Source organism: Melospiza georgiana, chromosome 1, assembly GCF_028018845.1.
Source record: "Melospiza georgiana isolate bMelGeo1 chromosome 1, bMelGeo1.pri, whole genome shotgun sequence".
NCBI classification, from domain to species: domain Eukaryota; kingdom Metazoa; phylum Chordata; class Aves; order Passeriformes; family Passerellidae; genus Melospiza; species Melospiza georgiana.
Genome location: NC_080430.1, coordinates 24565774 through 24578082, shown reverse-complemented (window position 1 = coordinate 24578082; position 12309 = coordinate 24565774). Strand labels below are relative to the sequence as shown.

The 12309-nt window shown below is 39.1% G+C and overlaps 1 protein-coding gene across 3 annotated transcripts in view; it reads left to right on the top strand.

Annotated features, from left to right (window-relative positions):
* CALCR (calcitonin receptor) overlaps window positions 1–12309 on the top strand; it is a 159237-nt gene that overhangs the window by 94521 nt on the left and 52407 nt on the right. For all 3 annotated transcript variants that reach the window (XM_058041169.1, XM_058041186.1, XM_058041178.1), the window contains exons 3-4: window positions 3332–3485; window positions 6700–6810. In XM_058041169.1, coding sequence (XP_057897152.1) covers window positions 3332–3485; window positions 6700–6810 — 265 coding nt within the window. The remainder of the gene's footprint in view (window positions 1–3331; window positions 3486–6699; window positions 6811–12309) is intronic.

Here is a 12309-nt window from a genome sequence, read left to right as displayed (position 1 = left end):
GCAATCAAAGGAAAGAGTAGATTTAAAGGGCATATCACAGATGACATACCTATGTATAACCCCTTAATTTGATTTCCCACACAAACTATTCAATTACATTAAAAGTGCCCGGAAAGATTTTTGGGCAATTACCTTTGAAGATCTGAGTCATTGTGTTTGGTAGAAAGAAAAAGAAAAAAGGAGGAAAAAAAAAAAGAATAAAAATAATTTTAGAGACTCTATTGGTTTAGGGCAAATTTGGGAGAAAACATCTAAAGGGGACCCCTCCAGAGAGCAAACCCACACGGCCCTTCCCCTCAACCAGTTCGGGAAGGATTCCTCAGAGGGAAGTGGAAAGAACCTGTTTGTTTAACAGGCAAAGCACCCCCCAGCACACAAAATGAACAATACCAGATGACAAAACTCATTCACTGCTCTGAAGAGATGACAAATTCAGAAAGTCTCCCCGGGGGGTGGTCGCTCTCTTATCAATCCCTCCAGCACTGGGAAAGGCTGCAGAGTGTGCCCCGGCACTCTGCAAAGTGCTCTCGGTGTTTCCCTGGCTCCCGGTCTGGAGCGGGTTCAAATGGTTCCAAGAAAAGGGAAAGAAAAACAGTCCAGGGAAAGCTCAGACTGCCTCAGCCAGCTGAACTAACTAACTAACTAAAAAGCAAAAGGAGCGTGGTGTTTTGCCCCATCCATGCCCAGACAACACAGTCCAGCCGAACGTGGAGTGAGGGAGGCTGGTACCAAAAACTGCTTCTTCTCCCCGCCTTTGCTGTCAGAGCCAGTCTTGAAGGCACAGAATATAATATCCAGCATAAACTGAGAAGAGAATTGGGATACGAGGATTATAAAGTAACCCTAGAACAGAGACCATAATAAATCTAGTGCTATTATTCCAACTTTTATCCAAACTTGCTTTCATTTTACTGGAGGCCATTAAGTGATTTCCACTGATGAGTTTTAGTGACACAACTCATCCACATTTTTATCTGTCTGAGTGAATTGCTGGCCTAAATGTGGGCGGTAGAAATTTCACTGGCAACTTCAGCTGCTCCACGATTGCCTTGTGCAGGGGCAGTAGAAATGGGCCTCCTGGTTACATGGCTGAACACTCCTACATAATTTTGTACACAATGCAAGACATATAATCCATCCACCATCACAGGTACTCTCTACCTCCAAGGATCAGAATATTCTCATTAAACTGTACCCAACTGTGCCAACTTCTTCAGGAATTACACACTGCAAGTAACAAAACTATAAGAGTACTGTGACTTCAGTGTCTAAATTGTGTTTCACCCCTCAAAACCATCATCCCACACATGGATGTGTTCCCAAACTGGCCCAGAATTGCAAAGAAATTATCAAGAAGAAAGACATTGCCAAAGAAGTCCTCCTAGCATCCTGTGATGAAACTGTTATTTCTGTCTTGAGTACAAACAGTTTGGAACTGAGGTATTATTCAAAATAAGAATGGAAAAAATTAATATGCAGTATCTACTTATAACTTCAGAGAAGCACCAGAGCCTGTGTCATGGACATGGACACGAAAGGCTAAGACAAAGCTGAGGTTGTCTGAAGAACCTCATCTGCACTTTCCTGTGCTGGATTTAAGATTTTGCTTGGCTGGTTTTTAAATTATTCTTGAGGACTCCAGCTGCTCCCCTTGGTCTTTTTTAAGCTAAGGGATCTTTTGTTATGTTTGGCTTTGCTTCTGTATTTCCTGTTCTGACTTTCTAGATACTTAATTTTTCATTTGGATGGCCAGATGAAATGTTCCAAATGGCTTCATTGTTCAAATATATCTTGGGGGGAGAGGAAGAGGGTGATGTATGCATACATCTAAAATTTATATAAAATTATCTCTGCCAGAAAATATTTTCATTCTTATTCCTCCTACTTTATTTCAAGCACCTAGTTAAGTACAACATGATTGACTGCCTCCATGTCCTCCAGCTAGCAGGTGTATACAGTTGAAAACATCTGTGTCAAAAGAGTTGAGATGAGATTATAAAAACATAATTGATTTGATATTAGAGTATAAAAAGATTAAACTTACATGGTGTGGTACAGAAGTACCAGGATAAAAGTAATGGCTTTTTTTTTCAATGGAGTCAAACACTGGTTTTGCCATGTATTTACAAAGGTGATTTAACATGCAAATGGGGGGGAAAAGTAATGTATTGATGGAATACAATTGCCTGTGATGTGACATAAAAAAGGGGCAGCAAAATGTAAGAAATAAACAGATATTTGGACTTTCAAATCTGTCATGTTTTAAGTTCAAACAACTACAAATGCATGCCTAAAGATCTCTACACTACAACATTTGCTGCTAAAAAAGGTCAAGTTTGTGTGTTTATGAGAGTCCTAGATTTTGAAGCAGCCTGCAAATGAATCTGAATGTGTTTGTGATGGCTTTAGTACCGTTTAGTGTAGGGGAAAACAGAGAGTCATGCTAGGAAAGTGCTACAGCAATGTTGTTTTTGAGTGGGGAAGCAGAGGAACTCATCTTTTACTATCACCTTCAAGCAAAGAAGAGTCACGATACAGGATTGAGGCAGAACAGAACAAACTAAAGCTCCACACTTTCATTTCCGCTCACAGACCTCAGCTGTACAAGGGGAGGAGGGAAGGAGGGATGGATGGATGGATGGATGGATGGATGGATGGATGGATGGATGGATGGATGGATGGATGGATGGATGGAAGTTAAAAGGGCAAAAGAGCATAACTGACCTCTCTAGCTGAGATCTTTGCCTTGCAAAGGCAGTGATCCTTTCCTTTAACAGGCAGGCAGTTCAGAATGGGATAATTCAGAAGATGCCACTATATCAAAGAGGACCTTGCTATTTAGACTATCAAATTTAGGGGGTCTGCTTAGGTACTTAACTAAGAGCTAAAGTCAGGTATTGATGTTTAAACTCTGCCTTCTTTGGCCTTAACTGTTGCAGAAGCTCAAAGCAAAGGTTGTGGCCCTGAGGTATTTTGTCTACACTGTCTAGAGTTAAATCAGCACAAGTGAAGAGAAATACATGGGTTTAACAGAAAATTCTCTTGCAAACACTAAATTAAATGAAAATATTTTGATGACTTTATCAAGTACTTAATGACCGTCTCTTCACCAAGAAAAATGACTTGGTTAAAATATTAAGTTTTCATGAGGTAAACTAATAAAATTCAGCGTTTACTTTGTAAGTAGTACAAGGCCCACCATAATGATAAACATATGTGCAAATAAAAGGCCTTTCAAGAATGAGTAATAGAAATTTCTGGTCCTCACTTTTTGTAAATTTAATCCTCTTTGTTTATCCAGTTGTACTAACGGCTTTTTCTTTCCATACAGAGAATTGTTCCAAGTCTTTCTTCTGCTGTAAATTATACTGATCCTACATTAGAGCCTGTAGTAACTGAAAATTCAGTCATACGGCAGAAGATAATAGATTCGCAGTTCAAATGTTATGAGAGGATGAACAGAGCTCCTCCATACAAGAAAAAAGGTAAAAAGGGTTTTTTAAGATTTTGTATTTTGCCGTGTGTGGTTATATAACTATGAAGAAATATTTTCTTCTCTATACTAACCCATGGTCTTCCTCAGGGTGCAGTTTCCTTTCCACAAGCAGTAATCAAACTCACACTTACTTAGCATCCTCCTAAGGGCAAAGAAAGGAAAAAGGCTGGAAGGAGCCCAGGGAATGAACGGCTCTTCCTTCCTCTGTCACCTACATTTCTGGCTCAGTGCTTTGCTGCTTGAATCTCTCTTGTTCTTGCTTGGGGAATAACATTTTCCTGAACCTCTCAGTAAAGTCATAACTGATTGTGAATCCTAAATATAAATGTTGTTCTGTTTGCTCCACTCAGTGTTTCAATTTTTTGCCATTTCTGTATTGACTGCTGGGTGCTGTGCTCTGTACCAGCAAAAGTTCCACATATTCTATATTCAGCAGCAACAATAGGAAAAAGAGGTTTATAAAACACCGAGACTTATAAAAGAGGTTTGTAAAATATCTTTATTGAATAGAAGGCATACATGAAGATGTATAAAAAGGGAAATGACAAATAATAGTGGTGCTGCAATTACACTTAAAACAGCATTTCTGTTTGGGACTAAAAGTTCTGGTCACTTTTTTTCACAGTAGATATGAATGAAGATATGAGGAGCTAGAGAAAAATATATCACAGGAAGTGTGAGCATTCTGCAAACAAACAACAGATACTGAGGACAGTTTAAAGGGAAAATATGCTTTAAAAAATTAAAAAACAGAAAATGGGGGATTTTTTGTAAGACAAGAATAAATATATTTCTGCAGCTCTTATCTTAAAAATTTTACTGGGATATGTAAGACTCAAAAAAGAGTTAGATTTTAAGACAGATAATCAGGTCTTGATGCAGAACTATTTGGGAATGAATATCGAGATTTCCACTGCTTAACATAGGTTTTAATTCAGGCAAATAATACCCACAAGCAGTTAAACAGGATTATTGGATAGAGGGAATGATATTTCAGTTAAAAATAAGCCTTTTAGTTGCTGGACTTGCAGGAGAAGTAACTTACTGTTTCTTGCTAGATTACTCTTTTAGCCTCCACCTCTATAAATGCCTGATTTTTGCATCCATTGACAGTAACCACTGGATTCACCTTTCTTTTGCACTTTCCTTGTGTGATAAGTTGCAAAGGGTTGATTTTCCAGTGTCAGCTGGGAATTCATATGTATCAAGACATGAATTCCAAGTAGTGCTCTCAAGGGCAGTGCTGTTGCAGGAGGACAGTCTGCCATTCCTTCAGCTGGCAGCTAAATTTAAGTGATGCCATTGAGAGCTGTTGGTTCATGGCAGCATGCACTCAATTAATTTTTAATTTAGAATGAGGGTAATGGGTGACTACAGAATAGTTCTAGCACCACTGAAGTTGTGCTCTGAACTGAAGACGTAGCAAAATGAGGAGCTCAGGCACATGGAAAGACATGATCACCCCTCTAGAACAGCAGTGTGTCCATGTGTCCATATATATATATATGTGAGTGTATATGTATACATACATACATACATAGACAGAGATAAATGTGAGTGTGTGTGTATATATATATATATATATCCTGATAATTACCTTGGAAGACAAGTCCATGATGCATAGATTGACCTATGTGATTATTTTTCTTTATCAGGCCAGGTGAAGGATTTAAAGTTTTAAAACTAGTTATTCCCTCCAACTCCATTTGGCACTACTTTTCAAAAACAAGCTCAAATTACAATCACTTTCTACTCTTCTTCTTCCACTTTGGTATTACCAGAATGTTCCTAAAAGTTTTTCAGATACATTTCAAAGATCTAGAAGAATATGACAATGCCTGAAGAAAAGATAACAAACTGCTGATATGGTGATTTGATAATTAAGTGAACAAATAACATTTGCAAATTGAGAACTGAAAAATATATGTGCATAAAATCTTAGCTAATGAAGAAAAAGTGTGCATAAAAATTTCTTTTCTGAACAAGATCTAATCTGGGAAAAATTCGGTTTTAAATTTTTTGCTTTTTATTTTTAATCAACAACTACTTGACTTACAAACAGTTATGGGTGCAAGTTGGAACAATTCACATATCTTTTTACAGCTTTCTTGCTTCAGTTAGAAAGTTTATCTGTGGATAGTTTCAAAAGATCTAGAAGGAACTAACTCTTATATATTAATAACTTGCAGTGGTTGTTAGGTGCTTTCTATTACAATTCTTTCAAAAACAGCCATCATTTTAATACTTCCTCAGGCCCAGAGTGAAAAAAAAGCTAAAATGTATCTTCTCATTCTATTTCACTTTAACCTGATGATCTTGGTGACAAATGCTTTTTCCCCAACACAAACTGGTTTTGAATGGAAAATGACCAGGAAGTGTAGGGAGGGTTTAATGTGTTTCTTGTATAAATCCACAATGAGTCATGTTACACGTTACAGCAAGCAGCCTTGGAGCACAATTTCTGAGGACCATGGCATGCATGGTCCTCGGGGATCAGCAATGAGCCGTGTTCTGCTGTTTTGGGGCTTGCAACATCCCACAGCCTCAACAGCATCACCTTCCCAGAAGGGGCATGATGAGGACAGGATCACAGCATGCCTACCCAGACAACACCAGCAGGCAGAATCTGCCTGCTACAGATCCGTCTTGCACCTGCTTCTCTGCGTTTGTAGTCATATCACCAACCTCTGGTGTTGAACCAGGCAGCAGCCTGGCAGGGACCTGTCTCTGCTAATGCTGCTTTTAGCTGGCATGACCCCCACAAATGCTTCCTAACTTACATTTTAAATGCCTGTCAGACCTACTGAGCAGCAAAAGGTGAAATGAAAAGTGGATGTCTCACAGGTCCTTGGGCACCACTAGTGTACAAGCTTACAGCTGACAGAAAGAGATTCAAGAAGAGAAATTTGTAGGATTGGATGCTACACTCAAAGTTCAGCTCAACATGCTTTAAAATGTAACTTTCTGGTAAAATGAACGCCACTAACATCAGGTCAGTAAAAAACAAGTACCTTCTAGTACCTGGATGCCACTCTGAGTGTTACAATAATAAATGGATATATTACAAAAAGAAAGTTTGCTTGTCTGCAGGCAGCAAAAATCCTCGAGAGGCTAGAACAGAGTGGTTCAGGAAGGAATTAACTCATTTTGTGGAATTAACTCATTTTGTGGAATTAACTCTTGCAATCTTCTTAAATGTCCAGGTCTGTTCTGCAACCGAACATGGGATGGCTGGTTGTGCTGGGATGACACACCTGCTGGAAGGCTCACTGCTCAGAATTGTCCAGATTATTTTCCAGACTTTGATCCAACTGGTACAGTATTTCTTTTTATAATTTTTTCTTCCAAAGGATATCTTCAGAACATTTGTGCCATTGAGTGGATGTGCTCAATCCAGTGGCATTTCTGCAGCTCTGTAAAATCTCAGAAAGTTTGGCTGAAATTAAAACACATCAAGCTTTTGGGCTCCATAATTAACATATTTTACTTTTAAAAATATTTTATATGTATTTATATTTAGGTAAATATAACCCATGGATTTATGGAACCTAGATTATGAAAATGTCAGCTTCTGAATTACAATATCAATATATTCTTAGCACCTCATTTTAAGTTTTTTATAATGAAGATAAGATGCTTATGTGCTTGAAATATGTATCAGTATGGTCTTTGTTCAGTTTTTATTGAAAAATATAATTTTATGAAAGAATATTAGCAGAAATAATGTTCTTTCAGTCTCTGAGTTTCAGTTCTTAGCTGAATTATTCATACAAATGCTAGAAGTACACAGAGATAAGTAATTGAAGAATATTTGAAAGGAAAAATAAAAAATCAATGCAAGTATTTCTGAATAGATCTGAGGAAATATTGGACACAAGTTTAACTCTGCAAAGAGTACTGTTTGAAGAGAGACACAATTAGGTGTTCCTTGCTCAGGACACGCTGTTTCTAGGTGGTGCTTGATGGCACACTGTGCTAAATTTGACATTGCCACAATGCACCAATTGCAGTTAAAATCTATGAAATTAAACATTTGGGAGGGAGGGTGCATAAATCTGAAAATTTTCAACCAGCTTAACCCAAAATGCATGTGTGCAACTGGAAATGAAAGAAACAAACTATAGCTGTGAGTTAATTATCCAGCACCATTAGCTAAAATTGATTTTCTTGAGGTTATTGCTTATTTAAAAGATGAGGAGTTTCCAGGTTGAATCAAACCCATACACATTTTGCTGAATCCCATTTACAATAGCAGCCAGATTGATTGTTATTTCTGTTCTTCATAAATCAAGCTGTCCATAATTACAGAATTCACACAGCAAGTACCAAATTTCCAGCATCAGACCCAGTCTGACCTCCATTGGACAGGATGGATTGAAGGAAATCTGTTTGCTCAGGAATCCTGTGCTTGGAAAGTGAGCTTGTGTGGCAAGGACAATATCCACTTCCTGTGGAAACACCCTGAGACCAACCCAACACATCTTTACAGCAAGTTACACCCCTGAGACAGACAATGGGCACCAAATCACAAGGTCTTGTCTTTTGTGCCCTTTCTTCACAAGACTTGATCTCTTTTCTGTAGAGTGTCATAGTTTTCAAGAAGGAGTCTTGGAGCAGGTTCATGCTTGTGGCTCTTCATTGGAGCACCTGGGGCCAACAGACTGAGAAGCTGAGACCCTCAGCTGCAGGACTGCCTTTCATTCAGGTCTCCCTTTCTGTGGACCAGTACTTCAGCCATTAGACTATTTGTGCAAAAGATTCCAAAAGAACATTTGAGAAGAATTGGCTAAACTTAGTTCAGTTCCCACACCCAAGTGCCCACATTCAGGAGAGAGCCTGAGACTCTGGATCCTGAGGTTGTACAAGATCTTTCCTGCATGCGTATTAGAAGTGCCTCTAAGATGTGGTCTGTACCTTCTGTTTCAGACTCCATTTTACTCATATATCTTCCCCACATAGCAGCAGCCCTCTTTATGACTAGGAAGATTTACTACAGGTCTTTTCCTTTCCCCACTTCCATGGTTTTCAAGGAAGAAAAAAATATGTGGCACTAACAGTCTTAGTTTATGTATACTCCATGCAATATTCAGCTTGTACCTGCAAAGGTGGGTGCTGGGCAGCCTTGTGATCACAGAAATGACTGAAGGTCCTCATCCTTCATAGATGGGAGTGATTTCAGAGCCACTCTCATACCCTTCATAGATGGGAGTGATTTCAGAGCCACTCTCCTACTTGCTCCCCAACCAACTATTCTCAGCTTTTCCTCTTGTTGGTCTCCAGTGGCTTGTTCTGAGCTAATTGCTCTGCTACAACAACACTTTTCAAAGAAACACTTGAAGCCATCCATGGAAAAGCATCTCACTTCACTTAGTAATGCTCATTAACACCAAGTCCTGTGGCTTGTACTCTGATTGCAAATCACTCCTTAATGTACAAATGCTTGTCATGAAATCTGGCCCACAGTGTGTCCATACTGCAGTTACTCTTTCTGGCAAGATTTAAAAGTTGAAATTAGGAATATTTTCAGTATTCCTGTTCTGTGTACAGTGCCATAGGAAGAAAAGCCTCCTCCAGTAATTAATTTTCTACTGTTCTCTCTGCAGTCCTCTTTAGGAACAATAACTGTGGTCTTCTGGACCGATATTTTCCTCTGGCACATTTCTCCTCTCCTGTCAGCCTCTTTGCCTGCATCCTAGTCAGTGAACCCTGTTTCCAAGTTCTGGCAGCAGCTCAGCATCTCCTGGTTGAGCCAGAGCTGCCTTCCTAGAATAGCTGTTGAGTAACCCAGCATGTGTTACAGATGTGGCATCAAACCAGTGGGTAGTCAGCCTTGCTTTACAGGTGGTTGGTTGTCACACAGAGACTTAATAGAGTAGGAGGGAGACAAGAAATAAGGGGGCTGTCTACAAGTCTGTCAGCTGCTAATGAAAGTGGCTGCCACTAACAGGTGGCCAAAAGCACAGACTGAATGTCCTGAGAAGTCTATCAGGTTTTGTATCACAAGTCATTATTTCCTTTGGTACATTATTCATGTAAAACAAAATACAGCCAGCTTTTTTTGCTGAGAAACAGAAACTTCATCCTAAAAAATAGCAATTTTCCATGATGTAGTGGCTGTCAGATTTCCTCCCCATCGAGTCTCTGACATCCAAATACCTCAGTGTATATTTTAGGCATGCAAGTAACCCCATGGATTTCTGAAACAAGTATTGCATGCTGTGTTGTTTTGGGCTGCACCATGATCTGCAAAACCACTGTGTATCAGCCAATTGATGGCTATGTCACTTCACTAAGAGGCCATGTATAGCTTTGAGACCTGAAATAAAATAATGTCTTTGCTCTGTATTTTTTTGCTTTGATACTTACATCATTCGTAACTGGTAAAGTGAAACATTATTTTCAGCATGGTATTGAATCCTCCTCCCATCCATATCTGTGGGTGCCAAATACCAGCCCTCTGTATCTGGTCCCCAACAACATTCAGCGCTGATGCCAAGAAGAAATTGATGGAATATATTTGAAAGTAAAAAATGTGAAATTGTATTCTGAAGAAAACAACACAGAAACAAAGTGAAGGAGAACATAGCCAGTGCTCTGTTCATTTTCTGTCTGACAACTTCACAGTTAGCTACCAAGTGTAGTCCCACCTATTTCACTGAACTTGGATCAGTTCTTACTAGACAGGAATATGTTCTGAAAGAAGCAATCTCTTTCTTGCAGTGCACATCATGCACAATGTGATAATGCATAAAAACAAATCAATTTGTCTGGAAAACATAACAAGACCTACTGCTTTAATGCCAGTGACAGCAGGAAATTCGTTGTCTCATCCACTTCTGGCTGTGAAACTCTGAGCAGGGCTATTTTATATGCTCCTATTCAGGTAACATGCAATTCTCTCCATTTGTATTTTGTATTCATATTTTAGACAGGTTAATCTTTAGTATAATCCCTCTGAAATGGTTCCTGGTCACACTGAAATTGGTAGGAGTTTAGCTTTTGAGGAGTGCAGTATGTAATTCATGCTGGTGATATTCTTACTAATGGAAGAAAAGAAAAGTAACACTGAGGATATATTGGCTCTCTAGCAAGGCAGGTTTGCTGGGGGCAGCAGGAGGAGCTGAGCCTTGCCCTGTGCCACCTGTGGGGTGATGGGTTTGTGGCAGGGAGCCTTACATTGCCCACCTCACTGTCCCTGTACACTGCATTTAGTCAGGATTATTTTGGTGCAGTCATATAACAAGGGAGCCAAATGGGGAAGTTTTTTTGTGGCTGACACCCCTTTTCATGTCAGCTTCACTCTCATTACATTTTGGCAGAAAGCAGCGTTTAAGAGCAGTATCCACCCCACTTTGGAACCAAATGTGCATTTAGCAAAACTCCCCTCAGTTCTCTGCTTTGTTGGGTTTCTGTCCTTAGTTCCCTTTTGAAAGCAATTACTCATAACTCTTCATGTAGCTTCAGGAGAAGAGTTTCTAGAAGTGCAATTTGGAAGCAAATCCATATGCATCCATAAGCAATTAGATGATTATTAATCAGATGATGATTAATGTGTTATTGCCTCTTACAATTGAAGAACATGCCTTACCTTCCTGCTGTGGTGCTGGGAGATGACTTCTGCCACAAAATCTAAATTTTGGCTGCATTTAACTAAAATAGATAGTTCTGGATTTCTGCTGGTTCTATTTTCTTGCCTTGAAGGATATAATTTAGACAATCATAAAAAAGACAAACCTGAACTCTTTGCCCAGCTGCTTCTTTTCTTCTTACCCTTCTGTGTATTTATGTCCTGCTCCTAAGCAACTTTGACAGCTGCGTGTGAAAAATCAATTCCTATCCCCATACTGCCCAATATCACTCTTATAGAGATTCTAGTTCTGCTGACTAAGACATTCTGAAGACAGTGATAATCCTTCATTTACTAGGACACTGGAATTGACGTTTTCTAGGGTCTCCATTGAATTATGTGAGATTTTTTTTTCATTTTTGAAAAATTTTCTTCCAGAATATTTTACTGAAGATGTGAGTAAATCAGATATGAAACATCAACTATTACTTCATCTGCAAAATGAAACACTCCACAGGTCTATCCAAACAATAGCAAAGAATTCAGTGTCTGGTGTGTGCTGACCATCACTGCAACAGGGGAGAACTTCTTTCTTCTTCCCTCTTATAACTCACCAATAAACAAAAAACTGATGTTAGTTCTTTTAACATATGCTAGCTATAGCTCTGGTCTAATTGTGAAAAGCCTGATTGATAGAGCTATCATGTTGTTCCAGAGCTATTAAGATATTTGTTATATGTAGATGACTGAGGGTTTTTTAATCAGCATATGATTCATAAAAGCACTATTAGTGGCACAAACAATACCCATGGAAATAATTGCTACTGGTTTATCTTTCAAGACACTTCACTGCTCCCACAAAACTTCCTTTGTGTATGAGATTGCTCACATCCATTTTGCCCAGACAGTTCTTGAAGTGTCTATCTCTCTCAGTTAACAGCAAAGATTCTGCACAGCTGCCAATGAATTATGTAGCTTTAAGGTTCTACAATCAGGTGAGATCAGTGCAATGTGATGTCACTGTCCTTCCACTTCGAATAAATACAATGCCCAAGTGGTGTCCCATCCAAGCTGATAGGGTACAGAAAGAGCCGTGTTTACACAGTATTCTAATAATGTCAGAGCCCAAACTTCCATTTTGCCTTGCTAGTATTGTCTTGCCCATCCTTGCAGGTGTGTATTTTTTCAGACTTTACCATATCTTCTGTTAGCACAAAGAACCAACACATGACCAGGTTCATCCTCC